Source organism: Athene cunicularia, assembly GCF_003259725.1.
Source record: "Athene cunicularia isolate RWA chromosome 11 unlocalized genomic scaffold, athCun1 chr11_part1, whole genome shotgun sequence".
NCBI lineage: Eukaryota > Metazoa > Chordata > Aves > Strigiformes > Strigidae > Athene > Athene cunicularia.
The window spans coordinates 1689309-1711426 of NW_020799113.1; the positions used below are offsets into that span (position 1 = coordinate 1689309).

At 38.4% G+C, this 22118-nt stretch overlaps 1 protein-coding gene across 2 annotated transcripts in view; it reads right to left on the reverse strand.

Annotated features, from left to right (window-relative positions):
- CDH13 (cadherin 13) overlaps positions 1–22118 on the reverse strand; it is a 518101-nt gene that overhangs the window by 78242 nt on the left and 417741 nt on the right. For both annotated transcript variants that reach the window (XM_026856742.1, XM_026856741.1), the window contains exon 8: positions 18688–18828. In XM_026856742.1, the coding sequence (XP_026712543.1) occupies positions 18688–18828 (141 nt within the window). The remainder of the gene's footprint in view (positions 1–18687; positions 18829–22118) is intronic.

Sequence of the window (22118 nt, forward strand, 5' to 3'; positions counted from 1 at the left end):
TTTTTTTTTTTTTTTTCACTGACAGATTTTAGCTCTTTTAGTAGATTTTTAATATTGTTTAGCTGAGTATCACTTCATTTGTCTTATAAGCAAAGAGACTCTGATCACTTGTGATACGCCACAGTCCTACATTCAGACAGCCCAGCACCCCCGTGTGTGTCAGATGGAGTTTGGGGGAGCTCATTATAGATAACGGCACTGTACTTCAGTCACCTGAAGCAGCAAGTGCTGTGCCTGGGATGAAATATCAAAAAGGACCTCTTACTACTCCCTGAAAGCCTCAAGGCACTTTTCACATGAATACAAATGCCCAGCAGCTCAGTTTGACTCTTGCTAGTTAGTTTTGCATCTTATATAACAATCCCGAGTCTGCTGATGCACAGATATTCTTTATTGTGAGTCCTGAGGCTACTGCCACAGCCACGGACTCTGACTCCTGACCCAGAGATGGGTTGGTTATCCGTTTCAGTGGTCTAATGATGCTGGAGAGTTTTCTTTACACTTCAGAATGAATCAGTGCGCATCACTCGCTCACTCCCACACCAATCAAGACACGGGGCCACAGTTGCACCGAGTCTGCACCAGCCATGATACTTAAACTTCCTTCTGCTCTGTATGGGACCCAAGTGCTGTCCCAATCATTGTTAACCGCAGCCCAGCAAACACAGGATGATGCGGTAAGTGTAGCTCTCCAATAGAGTATCACCACTCCTTGTAACTGGCCGTGGTTTGAGTTTGCAAGGCCTAAACCTCAGGATGGAGTTTTGTCAGCCTTGCTTTGCCTGAGCGTTCCTTGACTTGCCCGCAGCTCTGTTTCACTGGATTTCACTGTAACAGTATTTGGCTATTTTTACTCTTTGATCTTTGTACAGTACCACCAAAGTTTCATAACTCTCACCCAGTGATGTAGTACAAAGAAAGAGAGTCCTTGTATGATAAAAAAGGCCTTGAAAGTGGTGACACAGGATGCAGTGCAGAGGTACAATCACGGGGGAGCAAGACATGAAGCAGAGACTTGTCACCGTCTGCCTATAAACAACTCACCAATGTTTAGTTAAAGAAATGCAGTCGTGGAGCTGGATAAAACGGATTTTAGAGGCAACAAAGGAAAAGTATCTAACAAATACAAAAAAACCTCATATATAGTAAATTTGGATGCAACATGGAGCTTCAGACCAATGAAGAAAGAGCAACATGTAGTAAATACATTAGTAAATACATAAAAATGACCTCAAATGATCCCGAAGGGAGAAAGAAGAAATGATCAACATGAGCGTCAAGCTTGTCCTGACAGAGGACTCCAGGTGCTGGGAATTTACCATAATATCCCTACCACAAACACTGGAATGAAACCACCAACTTTATGACCCAGAGGAGCCATGAAACAGGGCGAATACAGCTGGAAAGAGGGTAGAAGCTAAGAAGGATGTGTACAACAGTTTTATAACTGTAATATTATCATTATTGAATTTTTTTTTCTGAATAAAAGGATTTTTTTTTTCCCTGCAATAATTAAATCTGGATTAATAATGATTCTTGGATTAGGATGGACTTGGATTAGTTTGCAGTTTTACTAACAATAAATTCTTGGCTTTATATGTAAGGTGGGCTTCCCCTTTACCCATCAACAAGATTTTGAGTCTAATAATACAACACCAAGGTTAGCCATTGTTAGCAATGCTTCTTTAGAAATTAAAATAACTTTCCTGAGTAGGATTCTTTAATAAAAGAAATGAAGTCTTACACCTCCATTTTCCCTGCAAGCAGCAGAAAGTTGCAATTTAATCTTCTGCTTGCCCATGGAGAGGATCCATTTTCTGTATGTTCCTTTGGGGTTCTTTGGAATGAAAAATGCTATATGGTTATAAAACATTCTCTTAATGAAACTCGCTCTGAACTAACTCTGGAATTGATGAATCTCCTCCTAAGCCCCAGTGTACATTTGCCCATGGCACAAAGTCTGACACAGCTGTCAGATTCCCTTACCTTAAAAGAAATCCAGAATAGGAACTACAGGATAATTGCAGGTCAGAAGTTAGGTGTATTAGCAGAGAGATGTGGAGAAGATCACAGTGTGCCTAAATGGGACATAAGGCTCCCTATCCAGTGCTTACAGACTCTCATTTGTGTATGAAATATCCTCAGCCTGCTCTGTAACAAAACTCAAAACAAATAAAAAGAAACCACCCAAATTATATAATCAAATTCTCCATATTAAACACAAAACCAGATATGTAGAAGAAAACAAAGAGCAGCAAAACCCCATCCCATCAAAATACTCAAAATATATACACTCTTCTCCTCCCGTGGTGAGGATGAAAGAAGAAACCACCACATATAGCAGATGTTCATTTTGTCACTTACGCTGCTAGTGGAAAAGAATCGTGGACAATAAAGGCAATTTAATGTTGTGAAAACAGCAAAACTGTGTTGAGATGTGTAAGAAGTAGCACTGTGTGCAAGACAGAAGCAGGAATTCTTCCATCTGCTCAGCACTAGGGAGCCCCAGCTGTATTACAGCACCCGATTCCTGCCCACAGCGTGGAAGGCGAGGAGCAATTGGAGAGGCAGATGTCTAAAGCTCCTGGTCTTGAACAAATCTGCACAGAAAATGCATACAGGGCTGTTGTAGCTAAAAGGATTATCTGTGCATCACCTTTGTAGTGGACAAAGCAAATAAGCGATGGGCTTCAGCGAGGCCAAGGAAAATTCTCATCAGAAATGAGGTAAAACTTGCTACTAGTGGGGTAACTGAAGTACTGCAGTAGATTGCTGGGAGATCACCGAGACTGTATCTTCAAAGCTCTCGAAGGAAAAATAAGCAAATACTGGAAATTATACAAAAAGTAGGGAAGTGAGGATATTTTGAAAACCCTTCCCCTGCAGATTTCACGGTTAAGCCTACATCCAAGAATCTATACAGAACAGAAAGGGGAACTAAACACTTTTACATAGTTTTCTAACATTTTTAAGGTCCATGGTCCTCATTAACTTCCATGAAGCTCACTGGATTGCCAAAACACGTTTTTTTTCTGTGGCTAAAAACATGTGATAGGAAGGAGGTCCCTGAGATTCCAGTCTCAAACTCATCATACAAGACTCTTCAATTACACTGGATTTGGTGCTGACAGCTAGAGATACAGAGTGTAACTACAAAATCACATTTGTCCTCCTTGCTGCAGATAAAAGATGAAAATTAGGCCTCTGGCATTTGCTTTCCTAGCTGGTCATATTCTCTTTTGGCAACAAAGCATAAGGGAAAAGCAGAGGAAAATAATTATGATCTCAGCTTGGGGAAGGATTAAGAGGGAACAAGAATGGCAGAACTAGATACCCAAGTTTAATTGTTTTGAGACTATCTGCAACATGGCCACGATAAAAAAATACCTGCTCTAGTTACAACTCCATTCTTACAAGTGAATTAACAACTCCTTCCTAGCAGTCCCACAAGGACAAACTGCTCCTGCCACTGCAAAGAAGGTTTCTAACGAAAATCACGCTTTTTTACAAATCTCAACCATTACTTCATCATTTTCCTGAATTGTCTGGCAAAGAGGTATTTAAAGGCCTGCATTTAAATTCCAGAGCAGCTATGAAATGAAGAAAGCAGATTGATTCACATTCTGTTCCACTACTCTCTTTGCCAAAGTGATTTTTCTGAGAGGAAAAAAAAAAAAAAAACAAAAAAAAAAACCCAACGAACAATGAAAAAACCCACAATCTGAGCCTGAGAATTCTGTTGTCAACTTCAAACCACCAAAAATTTTTACAGCTTGCTTAGAATATAAACCCTTAGAAATAGGGTTTATGGAAGAAACACTGCCAGAAGCCCTAGGGGATATTATCCATTCGTTCCTCACATGGAATTAGTGCAAAATATCACCCTTACGTTGTCCATGAACCTTGCCAACAAATAAGAATGGCGCTAGGCTGCGAGCACACTGTCTGGGATTTTTATACTAATTTTTTTCCATGGCAACGTGTCTGTTTCATGTGCTTTTAAACCTCCATAATTTTATTCCATCTAATCTCTGCACTGTCTTGTTTTGTTTGTTTACCACTTCCAGGGAGCACCTGCCATGCTCCTAGGCTGAAGCAAGACAACTAAAACACATCTACATGAGTGGCTGGGGCCAGCTGACACGTGTTCCTTAGCTGCAAATGTCTCTACAATTACACCCAACCTTCTCACCTCTCCCACTTACCAGCCATTGTTTGTTTGCCTCTTCCTTGGTTTTTCCCAACTTGTTGCTAAGAAATCGCACAGTCTCCACTAGTATCGTAAATGCCAAGCAAAAAGATTAAATGCACCTGTGTGCCACCTCATTCTGTCAGAGAGAACAGATAGTGTCCTCAGAGTCCACCTGCCAGTCTTCAACATAGATGGCAAGGGAGTTTTCCAATCAGATCCTGGGTGTTCCAGTGCCTAGGTTTTGCTGAATAGCCTTGAAAAGATGGGATTTAAATTGTATTGAGGATATTAGTCTAAAGTGAATGAAGTGGAGAGTATACTTCTCGTTTATATCCCCAGAGTGATAAATGTGAGAGTGTAATTTTTTTTTTTTTTTCTAAGGCAAAGAAAATGGGAAACCAACACGGGTTTCAGACACATGAGAAATAGCTTATGAATTTAGATGATAGTTCAGCAGAAATAAATTGTACATCTGTTCATTCATTTTAATAAAGCAGGGAAATGACACACTGCTGGAGCCCTTTGAGAACGCTGGTATTTTTAAATTATGATCCTATAATAGTAGCATTAACATTTGTAATGCTGCCCATACTTTATAAATTTAAGAAAAATAAATTTATGGAATAAGTGAGCTTCAACCTATAGTCTGGACTCCGGGCATTTAAAAGTGAATAAGGTGTTTCCTGAATACTTACAAATTAGTCCAGGAAACATGTAACAATAGCTTTACCAGGTAACACAGATAACCCTCCCTGTAAGTGTTGACAAACCATGCTTATTATTTCTGAATAAATAATTCAGAGGTGCAACATGTAGATGAATGCATTTATTTCTGCTGACTAGGACCTAGTGTTTGCATTTATAGGCAGCTACAGTCTAGCGCTTCCCTTGGAAAGTAGTCTTAAAGAAAGGAACTAGATGCTTTTCTGGGCTGTATGTATGCATGGAAACATGTACTACCTTCTGCTGAATTCAGGCAGGAGTAGTACCTTTCTCTTGTATCTCCCATAACAGAAAAATGAGAAATGGAAAAAGTTGTGAGTTGAGTACAATTGCTTCATTGTTTCTACTTTGCCATTATTTACAAAGATGACATACAAATTTAAGAAATAAACAAGTGAGACTGCAGGGGATGTCACATTTTAAAAGCTTATGTTTTGATTTTTCAAACTGATCACCATGGGAAATAATAAACTAAGAGTTCAATAATAGCTGTCATGTTTCCTTTAAAAGCACAATTAGCAAGATCATTAAAATTCCCTTTTAATCGACCACATTAAAGCAATTGCTACTAGACCGAAGAGAATCTAAAACCGATTAGTTGCTCACATATTGTCTCATTGATCAACGGAGATAATCTTCATTCAAGAAAAGGGAAAAGAGGCAACCCTGACATCTTTGAAAAGTGGCAAAGTTCAGCTGAAATCACCTGTCAGAATCCAAGACCTCTTTTTGTAATCCACCCTACGCTATTTCCCACTAACATGTCGAGTCAAGAGTGCATGCTTAAATATTTAATCTTCCTAAAGCAAAGACTTCACAGAGGTTAGGCTGGAACCCAATATTGCTATAAGAGGTGCCTTACTGATAACATCTGTATCTACCGGTGTGTTCGTCTGCTCTGTATTGCTCACCCCAGCTCCACCAGGCAGTCCAAAAACAATCTCAACGGGCAGTCTAGGTAAACAAGACTTATTGCAATTTGCTTCTCTCGTGAATACAGAAGAATTCAAGAAAAGAAATACCTCTGAGACACAGAAGACCCCTAGGGAACACTTACCATTGACAGAAACCGTACAGATTTATTGATTGGAACTGCATTTTAATCATACAGCTGGAGGAAAGAAAACAGTTCCTGGAGACTGCTAGTGAGCCCCAGCATGGGGCACGATAAAACTGTTTCTGCCATTAATATCAGGCAGTGGCTATGTTAGAGTAAAAGGACATTAAAGAGTTCAACATCTGCAGGCAAAGTTGAATTTATTTACTCATGGCTTCAATTATTATTTAAGATGGCAAACTTGAAAAGGTCAGAGCTGCTAACTTAGAAAGCATGCCCTTCATTTGTCTTCAAATATACACTTTTTTCTTAGTGTAGTTCAACACTGAATCAATTAATCAGGTACAGTGTTCTCTGTTTTCAAATGCTGGTTGTGCTGTTTTCAAGTAGACAAGTAAAACCAAACCCGATTTCATTTTTGTTATAATCCATATTAGAAAACGTAATTTTAGGACAATAAAGCATCTGGTCCTCAGTTTAGGTAGGCAAACATCTGTGGGTCTGTGTTTCTATGCACATAGATATGCATATGTATAAAATCCAGATTTACATTATAGTCTAATCCTGCATTCACATCTCCACAGAGCACTCTCTTTGGACGGGAGCCATAGTTTGGATACAGGCAGCTAGGAATAATCGATACTATAGATAAATCTTCTTCCTTGATATTATTTCAGCAAAAGACAACTGTTGGTTTAGATTGAAGCTTATTTAGGAGGATTGATTTTTCTTATGTATCTTTTGAAAGTTTCTCACGTAACTCCTTAGATTTTACAAACTTTTTTTGAGCTAAAAGATTGCTTTCAACCCTTTAAACTTGTTGAGGACAGCAGCACTCTCCTTACCATCAGTCTTCTAAATGAAGAAAAATCATTGATCTGAGAACATCTGACAGTACTACACAACGTATGGGCACTGCTGGCCTCAGCGACTGAAGGCGGTCAAAACAAATGAGCTGAGGAGGAGGAAATAAAACATAAAAGAAAAAAAAATGAGATGATGTGTGGAAGCAGACAGTGATGGTACTCGATTTATAGAAGGCAGGCAAAGACTGTACATGGACTTTTGTGAGTCAAAAGCAAACAGTCATTTTAAGTCATGAAAACAGAAAGGTGCTTCCCAAGGGGAGCAGGCAGTGAGGTATGAAGAAGAGTTCACTGGGGGACAGCATCAAGGAATGGAAAAGAAGATATTCCATGAATAAAACTAAAGGGGCAAAATCGTGGGGACGGAAAGAGGATCATGAGATGACAAAGGTCAGAAACATAGCTTTTAATGAAATACTAGAAGAAAAGTTTACCATATAAAAAGACAGTGAGGAAAGTTATGAAAATAAGAAGAGAGCTAAAGGGGATGTCACACCCAGCAAAAAAGTGTCAATGGATATATCAGTGAAATTAGTCTTGGTAGGTCTGGAGCAGGAACTGGAAACGAGAGCAGAGAGGCATTTAAGGAATGTTAGGTGCTCAGGCTCTAAGATTCAAATGACAGACTCAAGGAATTTGGAGAGGAAGGAAAAATTAAAGTTAATTATTAAAATTCAGAGAAGATTCCTTACAGGCTGGTGACTAAATAGTATGGTTGAAAAAAAAAAAAAAAAAAAAAAAAAAAAAAGGGGGTTTGTTTTGTTTTTTAAAAAAAATGACAAAGGAGGCAGAAAGGATTCTGAACTATGATGCCAAAAGACAATGATAAATTTTAGCACTGGACAAATTAAATATCAAGAAGACTAGACAAGTTAAGTAGCTGGAGGAAATCTACAATATGCGGTGAACAAAAACATCTCTATGAAAGCTGCATCAAGCTATGTGGAAATGGAAAACAGGAGTTAGAACACAAACTCAGAAGGACTGGCCATAGATCAATAGCGTCGGAGGGGAACACGGGGTAAGGTAACCAATGGGGCTTCGGGGATTTTTCATTATGGGGTGAAATTCTAGAATGGGAAAGAGAGGATAACATCAATAGTCTGTAGTGTTGGGATTATACTTTTATTGTGACATATGGACTGGGAACTCAGGGGAAAACATTTGTAAAAACAAATAAATATTAAGTGACTGTTAGACAGCCGGCTAGAGAAAGGGCTACCCTTTAAGCAAATAAGCATCTGGGACTCTAAGGCAAACAAGTCCTGGAAATAAGCCAAGGTAGAAAGTACAAGGGTATGAATAAATTACACTCCTGAACCATTTTCCTCAACAGAGACTATAACTGCAAAGAGTTCTGTATGAATCCCCTAATCTGTTATTTTCTTAAATGTAACAACACCGTTTTCATTCCAGTAAGTTCAAGAGACGATCAGCCCTATAGAATTTTATTGCTTTCCAAATGAGTCTCGTTCATAGGCACTTACTAACAATTTTACTTGAATAAATGTACAAGCTCCTTTTAGCATGTTGATTTTTATCGGTTCACTATTTTAATGTTTCAGAGCAGAAGGAAAAAAGATATTTTGTCTAAATAATCCTGACATTTTGATTCGTATGCACAGATGGTTAGCAAATTTTGTAGTAGCCAAATCAGTTTTAGTGTTGCTGACAAAAATCTTAAAATCTCACTTGTCAGTGAAGAAATTGATAAACTGATCACAAAACTCATTTCCACTCTAGCGGAATGACCTACGCAGTCATATAACTATTATTTTTTGTATGAATATACTTCAGCTTTACAAATCCCTTCTGCTCATATAAACTGCAACTATGATACCAGCTCACACACATTGTGTAATTGCTACTAAATAGGGTTTTGTCTGGTGCAAATTGAATATGTTAAGATCTATAGTGTGTTATCTTGTTTAATCCTACTTTTAAAATAGAACTCCTACAGATGCTGGAGGCATATTAACAGTGTGGGTTCCTTAACTCATGGGATTAGAGTGATATTTTGCTACACATCTAACAATTCCTCTATTTATTACTCCTCAAATCAGCTGTGCTGTGTCAGACAAGGAGATTTAGAGTTCTTGGTATTTCTGTTAAGATCCCACGTTCCACATGTGAGGAACTGTAACCCTTTATGTACATAAAATAAAAGTACATTGAACATTTTTGCTGGCAGCACCACAAAGGCAATACCTGGTCATCTATTCCCCACTACCTGCCCATCAGTTTACGTACTGTCTGGGCTGAAAGAGATAACAACGATTTAGGGGCCACGCTGCAATGAATGCCGGTGTTTGTAACCACAGTGGTTCCACACAGAACTTGGGATTTGAGTCAACTGAAATAGAGAGTCAAATGAGGTCTCACAATAAAGAACTCAGAAGTTAAGAAAAGATATCGATGCGTTCTTTCATATCTTGATCTGAAAATAATTGTGTGAAGTTTCTTTGAAGTCTAGGTGTCACCTGCCTGCACTCAGTGTTGAAGGTGGAAGACCTTGGGCAGGTGATGATGTACAACAGGTTATAAACCACTCTTGGAGAAGAGTGAAAAAAAAAAAAAAGGACCTTAAAAATTATTTTCTCATGTAAAAAAAAAAAATATATATATATATATATATATTTTTTTTTTCTCTGGCAAAAGTCTCCAATCTTCAAATTTACCTTAACATTGAAATCTCTAGAAAGCAGTCCTAATTTGCTATGAAGGCAACTGCAAAATTCCAGCTGGAGGGAAAAAGTTTAATTGGAAAATCACACAGCCATTCCCAGCAATGACTGCTAATAATTATGTTTATACAGCTTCCCTGAGTAAGTGGTCCAAGACTAGGTCTGGAGACATTACATTATCTTTGTTTAGCTTGTGCTTCTCTCAGGAGCCTTTGTCTGAACCTTCCTTCCTCTTTAATTTCTACTATCCGGTTACTTACCCAAACGTATTTGTGCTAGATATAGTCAAAACTCTTCCTGCTACTGTTTGCTTTGTAATTCAGACCTTAATATCTCTGGTAAAGTTCACACTTCATAGACCACATTGAGGAAGCATATTAACCTTCACTTCTTGTAGAAGAGAGCAATAAATTGTGGGTTTATGGCTTTTTTGTTGCTCGCAGTGTTTGGATATTTGCTGTTAGCAGAAGCAGATGGAAGAAGTCTTCAGAGGATAGTCAGCATTGGAATGGTTTTGTGGTGAGAATTTACCAGCTGTAGTGAAAATTGCTGTTATTACCACTGAGTTGCTGCTGACCTTCCAAGCATAACCAAAGGGTTACAGAAGGGAAGGACTCACACAGAAGTTTGCATCAGGATTGCTCAGATCAGCTGATCATAACAAATCAAGGAAACTAAACAAAGGGCAGGCAAGGAACAGAAAATGAGAGAAGAAAAGGACTGGCAAAAATACAAGTTTACTCTGTGAGCTGACTTGGAGAGCAAGAATGCCGGGAAAAAACTCAGATCTGGAGACGCAGTGAAGTGCCTTTGTGTTCCTCCCCAATTTCACACTGTTTGACTGATCATTTCTATTCATAGAACCTTTTCTGTACTTATACAAGTGTTTCTCAGCTGCTTTCATATTATGAAGCAGGCGCTCTGTTGTTTTATGCACCACTGAAATGTGTTTATCTGGAGATTAAATAGACAACTTCATGTATTTCATGACCTTGGTGGAGAGAAACAAAGCAATGAACTCACCCCTCACAAGCAAAGATAAATGTAGAAGTCTGCTGCCTACTGCTATGCAGTGTATCCAGCTCTAATTATGTGATAAGTGGATGGACTCAGTGTTAAACATATTTTGCAAAAGTTCCTGAACAAAGTGCTTACACTGGTTATGCAGATAGCTTGCTGAAAGCCGTATGAATACAAATTATTATGCACACAGTATGAATCTGGATGAGTACAGGAAACACTGGTCTTCCAAGCTCTGGTTTTTTTTTTGCTGAACAGTCCTCTATTTCAGTCAAGGCACAGAATAAGTGTGTTTGTTTTTCTTTCCCTCCCTAAAATTATTCTGTTCTTACCTGCAATGCTACAGCAGAGTATTTGTTTTTAAGGTCATTGGTAATTCAATCCTGAGTGATGCTGAGCATTTCTCATCATATGAGTAACCTCAAAGCAGCTAATTCTGATAAGAACTGACACACAATATTGAAGATGAAGAAAAAAAAAACCAAAACCAAAAAGGTAATTTCATTATCCAGATACCCAGATTGTTTAAATAAGTCTTCCAGATGTCCTTAGTGTGGTATCAGCACAACACAACTCAGAAAAATATTAACAAACATTCTTCCTGATCACAGGCATTTTTCCAAGTTATTTGAAAGTGGTTAGGTTTAGAAGATAGACATTTGGCATCCTAATTGCCCTGAGAATCAAATCTATGCTCCTAAAACCAGCTTTTCAAGCTCCTGTGGGAATTAGAAGTCTTTACACCTATTTTTTTTAAGTCCAATAAGCTCTTTTTGACATCAAAATTATTTGAGGGGAAAAAAAAAAAAAAAAAAAAAAAAAAAAAAAAAAAAAAAAAAAAAAGGTGTAAATATCTATGTTATTTAGGTACTTTGATTCCTAAACTGCTTATGGGATTTCATCCTGTAGCTCATGACAACTAAGAAAACTTTGAAGGCCTTGGAATTTAACTGGGAGTAGTGACCAATTATTAAACAAGAAGAAATGGTACAATTAGAAGAACTTTACTGAAAATTTCAAATATTCTGTTATTTTTGCAGTGAGAACAGAATGTTCACAGATTTCATTTAGAAAATAAAATATTTATGACCATTTTAGATGCTTGGTTTCCTTTCACATGGATTTAATAAATAGTTTTTCATTTGCCTAATAGATACTCTCTAAACTAAATTAATAGATACCTTGCAAAGGGGCTCTAGTAGAAACACATACACATCTACAGCTTTGCCTCAGCTTAAACATAAAACACGAGCCAGTTATGGGACAACTTGATCTCCTGTTTTCACCAACAATGCTAGGTTAGTCTTTGTGGGGGAAAAAAACTTGAGTATCACAGGTTTAACCCAAGAGTTATTTATTTATTTAAAGAAACAGACAATAGAGCCTGAGTTGCAAAGTTGTCTCCTTCACGCATGGTCCTAATTATACAAGAATAAAAAAGGTTATTAGGGGAATAATCTGTCCTCCATATCTATGAGGACAACAGAAGAAGTAATGATTTTAAGTTTTAGCAAAGGAAATTCAGATGATGCTACGCAGAAATTTTCACTGTTAAGATCTGTGCAGGAACAGATTGAGGAACCTTTTGATTTTCGGTCTCTGGATGTTTTAAGAACAGGCAAGACAAGTGTCTTACAAGGTTGACATAGGAAAACTGCCTTGATCCCGTTTCCTCTATTTTCCGTGACCAGAGAAATTATCTTTGAATTTTGCCTTTCACAAATGAAAAATATACCAAGTAATGGTTTTCATTTGTTTTCAAGGAGGCTCTTGGGCACGTGGAGCTTCAGACATGTCAAAGCTGTTAGTGAACTGCTACAAGAGTGGAAGTAAAGCTGAGTGAAAAGGTCAGTGCAAATATTTACCTGGTGTAGGGGGGATCTAAAGGGTAAGGCAGGCTTCAGGAGCCTTGCTAGCTGTATTTACAGCTCTAGAAAAAACAAGGACGGCCAAAGAGCTCATCTCTGATGATCCCTAGCCACCATGAAGCTCTCTTCGTTATGCCAAAGTTTACTAAAAGCTGTAGAGGCTTTGTCCTGCTCTGTTGAGTTTCTGTATGAATTCTGCTTTCTCTGCATGTAAATTGTCTCACGGTCCAAAAAGAGGAGCCAAATGAAAATTCCAATACGCATTTTGTTCATGTGATTTTACTAAAATGGTTTTATCCATTCCACAAAACTGTTTCTCATGACAAAGCAGTACTGGAAACAGTTTGCTCCAATCTGATCAGGTTACTAGAATTGAAGACTGGTTCCCATGACATTTAGGCCATAGTACAGCTCCATTTCTTAATTATTAGCCTGGCAGTGGCTTCTTATCTGTTCAGATATTCTTACCGCTGCTCAAGTATGTCAGCTCAGTCGTCTGGCCTTTCAATATCCAGCATGAGATATATGAAATGGGAAAAAGCCAACTCGGCTTGTTCTCACCACCTTGCCGAGCCACGCCGGTAGCTCCTGCTAGGCTTTTGCCTCTTCTCAGTCTGCTTTACACACTGACTTCCCTCCCAAGAGAAGAGTGAAAGAGGGCTGGTACCCTGGCCGTGCCCCTGATGTGTGTGTTAGCCAGGACAGCACTCTTCTGCTCAGTTTTGCACAGAACTCCTGGTCCTCACTAGCAATTTCTCCAAATCAGATGTAATGGTCTAGAGGAGGGAGTTGCAGGGGAATCACCTACCATTAAAAGAATTGTTAGTGTCCAAAGGTAGAGTCCAGCTCACTTGGCAAGACCCTCAGAGAAAGGAATAAGATCAATTAGGAGTCCCAAATGGAACATTTCCCCTGTAAAACAAGATAAGAAGGACCAGGGTTGACTTTCAGATCACAGAAGAAGGGTAGGTAGGACTTCTTGGTTTTAAATGGGCAAACTGAATGGAGAGGTCTAGTCTGTGTTGGTAAGGTATGTCTAGCATGAAAAATAACAATATCATGTCTAAGAGAGAAAATTTTGTAAAAGAACTGTGGAAAAGAGAGCCAGAAGGAACCTTAAAAGCACTTTTAGCTATTTGGTCCTCAATACAATTTAAACAATACCAGGAATCAAGACAGGTACTCTCAAAGCTACAAGCGTGTCTCTCAACAGCCTGAGCCGAAAAATAAATCTTTCCAGATGGTGCTCTGAAAGTCTCATATCCTCTTTGAACCATGAGCAGACGGAGATACATATTGTACTCCAGGGGCTGTTTTACCCCAGTGGGTAGCACAACTGAATCAGAAGACAGTGCTGGAAGTCATCATAAATCATGGTGACAAGCAACCTATTCACTTACAGGTATCTATAGGAATTGATGAATCATTTATTAAAGCACACATTAGTCATTTATTACTCTTTTATTAACCATTTATCAGTAGGTATTCAAAATGTGAGCAAACCATATTTTTCACTTAAGACTCACGTCCTCACTAGTATACCTCAGATTTCACTGTGGTGATGTTTTGTCAAATTAGACAAATTTTATTCTGTTCACAGGAGGCAGGCTTCTTTATTTAACGGGAAAATTAATTTCTAAAAACACATATTAAAAAAAAAAGAATCTAAACTAGGAAAAATATTTTCCCAACACTTACTCTCCCTGATGTGACAGAATTCTTTTCTATTTGACATTGTTTTGTCCCAGAAATGAATGAAATTGAAGGTGAGGATGGAAATGGCAGAAAGAAAAATTGTCTCCAGAACGAGACTGTTCCCTGGCCAAACAAAGTCTCTCTTCCTTATGTGAAACAAAAGCACTCTGACAAAGTCCCACTGCTTTTCCACGTATGACTAGGGATGTGCTGCTGTCCCAAATCTGTGGTGAAGGAGAAATGCGAGAACTAGGTGGACTGTAGAAAAACTGTCCCCTAAAGCCACATCACCGCATTCTTCTCTCACGTGCCTGATAGCATTTACTAAGGGAAATAATGTATTACTGAAGAGCAGCAATGGCAGCTTCCTCCTTGGGAACAGACACTTTAAAAATACAGGGCAGAAGACAGAAGCGGGAGGCAACTATACTCAGTGGGATCCCGTTATTGAGCATATACTCTTCATTCAGTAAAGCTATAAGACCAGAAGTAGGATTTGGTGGACTGTTCTTTTGGAGAAGGAAGAATAGACAGGAAGGGGTCAAATTCATATGGCTGGCTGGTTGAAACAGGATTTCTATTTTCACTGGATCTTCGGGAAGATCTGAGCAGAACCATGCCTACAGGAACAGATACAAGAGAAGTATTTGCCAGCTTGTGGCTTCCAGCAGATGCTACACTGCTAATTTTTCATCACACTTCAACCACAGTGACATTAACTACAGACTAAAATCACTGTTTTGCAGGCATACAAAACTGCAGTGGTCTGTCACCAATTGTTAAAGTAACACAAGAAAATTATTCTAATTTTTCCTAATGTGCTAGGCATAAAAACAATAGTCGGCACCATTAGCTGAATCTAACTCACTCCCACAGAGTTTGAATATCCTGCAGTACACAAACCAGATTTCAGATTTTCCAGAACGATCAATTCCTGCTCCTTGCTTTGCTTCATTTCTTTCTTTCACATAAGCAATCCCTTGCTGCTGGAGAAAAGCTGAGCCTAAGGCCGTAACTTGCTGGAAAGGAAATGCCAAATTGCTCTTTGTGATACAAAATACATGCTGTATTCAGTGATAATTCACAAAGTTAATTTAAAAACTCTTCCATATTACAGGAATAGGGTTGTAAATTTTCAAAACTTCCTGAAGAAGAGGCCACTAACTTCACAAGTATCTATATTTTCATTTGCTGTAATTTAAATCTGGCACAATATTCCAGCCATTGTGACCTTTTAAAAGGTAGACCTTGTTACCTCACCTGGGATATTTGGAGGAGCTCTTAAAATATTGCTCTTTTAGGCATTAAAGATGAAATTATTTAAACCCCTGGAGGGAACAGGGTATTGTTTGCATGTCTGAATGGATTTTTGCACGGCTCAGAGCCTATTATGAACAGTAAGGGTAAGTATATATGTGAAATAGAACAAAGTAGATATTTTGGACGTGAGTGATGGGGAAGTAACAAAATAATTAACTGGGCTGAATCCCACAAAGCAGTGTCTCATACATTAACCCATCAAAGTACCTGACACATACTTATAACCTCAAGGGCTTAAGCTACTCCTCTGAAGTTAATGGAAGTGCTGTGCTGGATCACAGCCGGGTTGTTCAGCTGCTTCTGTTATTATGCCCTGACACATTATCAGTGAATTTTTCCCTAAGCACAAAGACCACAATTGCATCAGAATAGCACGGGTGTGGTACACGGGGAAAAAAATAGCAGATGGAAGAACAGATTCACTAGACAAGCACCTCCTCTTCCAGCAACATCTACATAAACCCCGTAGAGGTGACTGCCTACAGCTACAAAGGAGCATTTAGACCTTTCTGAAAACATCAAATAAAGACATTTCATGAGCATTTTGAACACAGGTGTAAGGACCTGACCTTCAAGGAATAAATACAGTAAATAGGAGTACACAGATGTGTATTATTGCTTAGGGGCAGATCCATAAACTTGTTTGTGGAGGGAAATAAAGGAAGAGATTGGTCAAGTGTCAAAAGATAAAACTCATCTCCAGTGGACAGAGACATGCTCATGCATGGCTGAGATTGCCTTGTACTGAGGAGTCAGAAGGATCTACTAGCACATGGAAGACTGCTTGGAAATAGAAATACGTAGAAATATAGAAATCTTCAACTTTGGAGAAAGCTATGAAAAAAAAATTATTAAACATCTGTCTTGGCATTAATATTATTTAAATCATATATATACAATGCATTCTACATTCTCCACAACACCATTCGGTGCACAGTCTGGGATACCCAGTGTTGTACTGATACACTGTCCAGACTTTTGAACAAACCCAGCTTTCATAACTTCACTGAAAGCCTTCACTCTGTCAGATCAGGGATGAATTTGGTCCCTGTGCTTTCAGATGAAGACATTAAAAACTTGGCTTAGCTGAGCTACGTCAACAGCATATGACAAATAAAGGCAGAGCTATTTTAGGTAGAAATTATACTGTCAGAAGAAAACATACGCCAGTAAATAAGCATTTGTTTTATAAAAGGGAAAAAAACATTGAGAAAAACTATCTTTAAAGGGAAAGAAGACAGCTAGGAGAGCATGTCAATACCATAAGAACCCAATCCTAAAGCAGGCAGTCGCAAAGTAAATAAAAGAAGATGCACTCTGAAATCAAACCTTGAGATTTACTGAATTTGAGCTTTCTACTTCAAAAGTTATCTTGTAAAATATGTCTTTTTCTTTCAAGTCTTCGAATCAATAATATTGCAGCATGCGGTATGCAACTGGTATTTAAATACAATAACAGTACTTTAAACAGTAAGCCAAAAAAGTAGCATTACCTCTATTAATAGACACTCTCCCTCCTCTTATACTACTTATTTTAAAATAGAGCATATGTTTCTAAAGGGGCCTGACACCATAAAGACTGATTTTTCCTGCCTTATTCATGGAATAAAAATATCACTTAGCAAGGCAGAGGGAAGATTTCTGAGGTCATTAACATCTCTAAATAGTGAAAGGTTCAGAACCATGTCACAATGTATTAAAAAAAAAAAAAAAAGAGATGTCTCTGTGGGAAGATTTGTATGTCATATGAAGTGGAAAAAAGCATCTAAGACCGGACTTTTCGAAGCAAGCTACATAATGCCGCCTCTTCACACCTGCTATTTTATTTCTATACTGAAAGCACCAGACTTTCAAGGGTACAGCGTACCTTTTACTATCATTGACTGAACTGAATTTATAAACATTTCTAAATTTCCACAGAAATAGACTGTGTCTGACAGAAGATTTGGGGCTAAAGCAGGCACCCAAAGTTTTTTTAACATGCCTGCCCAAATTACCAAACTATTAAGTAAAACAAAACATATAATTATAGAATATCTTAAAAAAAAATTTCTATTGAAAGAGATGTAGAAAGATTTCTTCAAAAGAAGAAATCTTAAAGTTAAATACTATTCCTGTTGGCAAAATCGTCATTGTTTCTTATTTCTTCCCTAGTTTTAAAAAACATTCTCCATCCTTTTTTAATCTGGTTATCTAGTTTGCATTTATAAAAGAAATAATTATTCAAGTAAACTCGCAGTAATTTGTTTCAAAATAATCTGTGGACAAATTGCTAAAATTAGGCCAGAAAAAAATAATTTTAAATGGTAAAAACATACCTTAAGGAGAAAACCAAGACCTCTACAGCAATAGGCTTTCCTTTTATTCTTCTAAATTTAGCTTAAAATCAGCATCCCTCACACTTCTCATCTTTTGGGAATATTCTTTAAAATCTGCAGAGCCTCAGGAAACTTTTACGGCAAAATCCAAACTAGCAGTTATTAGGTAAAACTTTTGACACTCTCTAATTCTCTCCACACATACCAGAGGAAAAAAAAAATAAAAATCAGACTAATAATAAATGTAGGGGAGGGAAGGAAGCAATGCGAGAAGGGCGGGAAATCTGGTAGATGCTTTGCCTGAAACCAGAAACTTTGATGTGGCAGTATTACACTCTCCTGTAGGGCAGTGAATATCTTTTGGTTGGGGTTTGGGGTTTTTTTTCAGAGTTTTCAGAAGTCTTCAGTGGAATTCAACTTGCAGGGGAAAAAAACTTTCCTTGCAAATTCCACCTGTAGGTTAAAATTAAAGCTTTTAGAACTAGAGCTTTCATTACAAAACTCTCAACACCAGCTGTCTCAGAGGTGAAGTACTGAAGCCAGGACAAAACATGTTGCTCTCATCCATGTTCCTGACAATCAAAACCCCTAAGCTAGAACACAGGTTAAGAGGGAATTCTCTAGTTTTCCCCCGCAGGAGCAAAAGGAGAAGGTTACAACTAGCAAACTTATTTTACAGGTTTTCATCCTGCTAGCCAACCTCTGAATGATATCTCTTGACATAAATTTCTACCTTGTGGTTGCTTTTTTTTTTTTCCCCCTAAATGATGCATACAAATTTATTAATGTAAAAAAAGAAAAGAGCAGCTGTGGGAAAGTCTGTCACATTGAGTTGAAAACATGACTTTTAAATATTTTCTTCCATTAAGGAATATTTTTATATTTAGAAACAATCTAATTACAACCGCACGCACCATTTTGTAGAACACAGATGCCAAACTTACCTCCTTCTTGGTAAATTCTGGAGCATGGTCATTTTTGTCATCAATAAGAATAGTGGCAGTTGCGGTGTCAGTTAGTCCCACATCAAGACCACCCATATCCTTTGCTTCTATAACTAGCTCGTATTTCGGGGTTTCCATAGTCTGAAAGAAAGAACAGAAAAGGAAAGGTTAAAAAACCCCCCCAACACTGCAATACACTACATATTAGTTTTAACTCATGTTAAAATAATAAATTAAAAAAGCGCTAAAACTTAATTTGGCCTGACAAAACATAGTATAGAAACAGATCTGTTATCACAGTGTTTTACCAAAACACAAGCACAACTTTCTATGAGCTTCAGCTCCTACAATGGAAACCTTGTTTGGAATATAGGAGGAAGGAATACCAGTGAATACTGGTAAACAGTACCTAATTTATCCTGATATTTAAGGAGACTAGGAAAAAGGAAGGAAATTAAAATATACCTGCTCTTTAAGAGTAATCTCTCACTTCAGTGCACCAATATTTAGCAGCTTGCTTTATCAGCGTTCTGATAGGTACATAATTAAATACTAATGTCACAATCTACACATAAATTAATTTTATTTTATTAAATCACATTCATTCTATGCATTAGCATTTAGAACGGTAATCAAAGTTTGCTTCACTGTAAGACACAAGAAAGCAGTTTCTAAAACAGGCAATGACTGCCATTTATTGCACAACACAAATCTGTATAGTAACATTTATGATTTACATCTGTAATATCCGACTTCTGTGTCATGGTTATTTATCTGCCTGCCTGCCTACTGTAGAAACAGACAGTATAGGTCCATATCAAAAACCATCCTTAATTTCCCTCCCTTGAAAGACAGCCATAACATGGAAAAAACCAAAACCAAACCAAAACCAAACAAAAAAACAACAAAAACCCAACCAGCTGTGGCCACCATTCTGCAGTGGGAATGCAACAGCATTTCTAATTCACCTCTCTCACATCAGGCACAAAAGCACATCTGTTTGCAAGCTGGACAACGGGTTAGTAATACATCCCATTAAAGGGAGCTATTATCAGCATCAGAACCTGCTCCCATGGAACCTGTAGAGAATTTTGACGTGGATTTCACTGGAGACAAGACCAGGCACATAATTAAAATGAATATTTTCCCCATTTGTATGGCTGCCTTATATGGAACCATCTGCCTGAAGACCATATGTGCTGCATCATCAATGGAGAACACAGATGGAAAAGTGCTGCATTCACCTTTAAAACTATACGGTAAGAATATCACATGCGCTCAAGAATGTTTTTTAAAACCCTCCCTGAAAAATAATTCTGGATCTCAGGGGCAAAATGACATAATGATGCTGAAAGGGTGGCTAGGGCACCACTGCTGGAAGGCTTTTTTAACCTCAGACCAGCTCTATCAGCCGACCGTGTTTACAAGAACCAAGGCTGCACATCTTTGACAACACTCATCCTATGTCCTTTGTCTAAGAGTTTTCCAGAGAATTAACATTCAGGGAGACAATTGGTGTGAGACTCCATGTAGCAACACAGTGCTCTCTATCTACCACCCAGACACTGCCTTATAAAGCAGAATCAAGGAAGCTGAAGCAGAGCTTATCCTGTAGCAGAGAACACATTATAGAACAGTTTGGGTTGGAAGGGACCTTTAAAGGTCATTAAGGTCATTTAGTCCAACCCCCCTGCAATGAGCAGGCACATCTTCAACTTGATCCAGTCGCTCAGAGCCCTGTCCAACCTGACCTTGAATATTTCCAGGGATGGGGCATCTGTCACCTCTCTGGGCAACCTGCTCCAGTGTTTCTCACCCTCATCATGAAAAATGTCTTTGTTATATCTAGTCTGAATCTACCTTGGTTATAGTTTCAAACCATTACACCTTGTTCTATTGCGACAGCCTCCATTAAAATGTTTGTGCCCATCTTAAGGCCCCTTTAAGTACTGCAAGGCTGCTCTAAGGTCTCCCCAAAGCCTTCTCTTCTCCAGGCTGAACAACTCCAGCTCTCTCTGCCTTTCCTCGCAGGAGAGGTGTTCTATCCCTCTCATCATCTTTGTGGCTCCCTCTGGACCTGCTCCAAGAGGTCCATGTCTGTCTTGTACTGAGGACCCCAGAACTGGATGCAGTACTCCAGAGGTGGGGTCTGACCAGAGCAGAGTGGATGGGGAGAATCCCCCCTCGCCTGCTGTCCACACTGCTCTGGGTGCAGCCCAGGGCACACATTGCTGGGTCACGTTCAGCTTTTCATCCCCCAGTTCCCCTGAGTCCTTCTCTGCAAGGCTGCTCCCAACCCATTCACACACACCCCCCAGCCTGTATCTCACCATTTAAAATTGTAAAAGACTTATTTCTCATCTTTCGCTTAGCAAAGCAACCTCTTGGGTCACACAATCATCTCTGTAGCTAAGTGATTTGAAAGCATTTACTAAATAGTGTATTTTGCATTATGCATTTTCCTGGGTGCATCACAACACCTTTCGTGAAGTGTGCGTAAGAAAGAGATCCCATTTCCTTAGTACTTAGATCATGAAGAATTTTTAGGCCGTGAGAGAAGAAACCCTATCAGTTGCTCATCAGATCAGCTATTATGAAGCAATATATTTGCATGTAAAATCAATGAGTCAAGCCATAAGACACATTTAGTTCTAAAAACATATGGGCTACTAGAAAATCAGATGCCACTGGCACATAGGGGATCCTAAGGAGAGTATTTCCTTAAGTCTTACAACATTATTCCATGAAATTAATCTCAAAAGGCAGCAAACCCAGAACAGGATTTTGATTTATAACATTATATAAATATACGCAAAGAAATATGACTGACATGTCTCCAACACAAATTCAGATTACAGAGTGGAACAAAATTTACAGTTTTCATATATTTATTTTCTAACCTGCATTCAATGTATTAAAACCCAAATGGAACTTCTCTCCCCTCCCCTAGATGCAACTTTTTCATTATTTTGATTAGAAAGTTGTTATTATCGTATGGAAAACTTGGAAAGCCATTTATCACTTGATGCTTGTAAGCCTCTTTGCTCAGAAAGAGGCCCATTTTTACTCACAAATTGGCCTTTTTTCCTTTGAAAACTGTCCCATTTTCTATTGAAAGCAAGCCCATTTATGCTAGAAATTGTGTCTACTGCAGCAGAAATTTCTGTGACAGGAGTCCAATGTTTAAGCTCGCAACAGAATGTGAAAAACATTGAATTTTGAGTAGTATTTCATATCATTATGAATACTTCACACTTCCCCGCTATGCAGCACTTTCTACATCTAGTTCTGTCACCAAATATTTGCTTTGTTAGAGAAAGCAACTCCTAACAGATCCAAACCCGAGAGCAGAGGCATGTTCCCATCAGATGCTCTCTTTACACTAGGAGATTGCATGTAAAGGGCTTTTCAGCATTTCTCATACTTGTAGC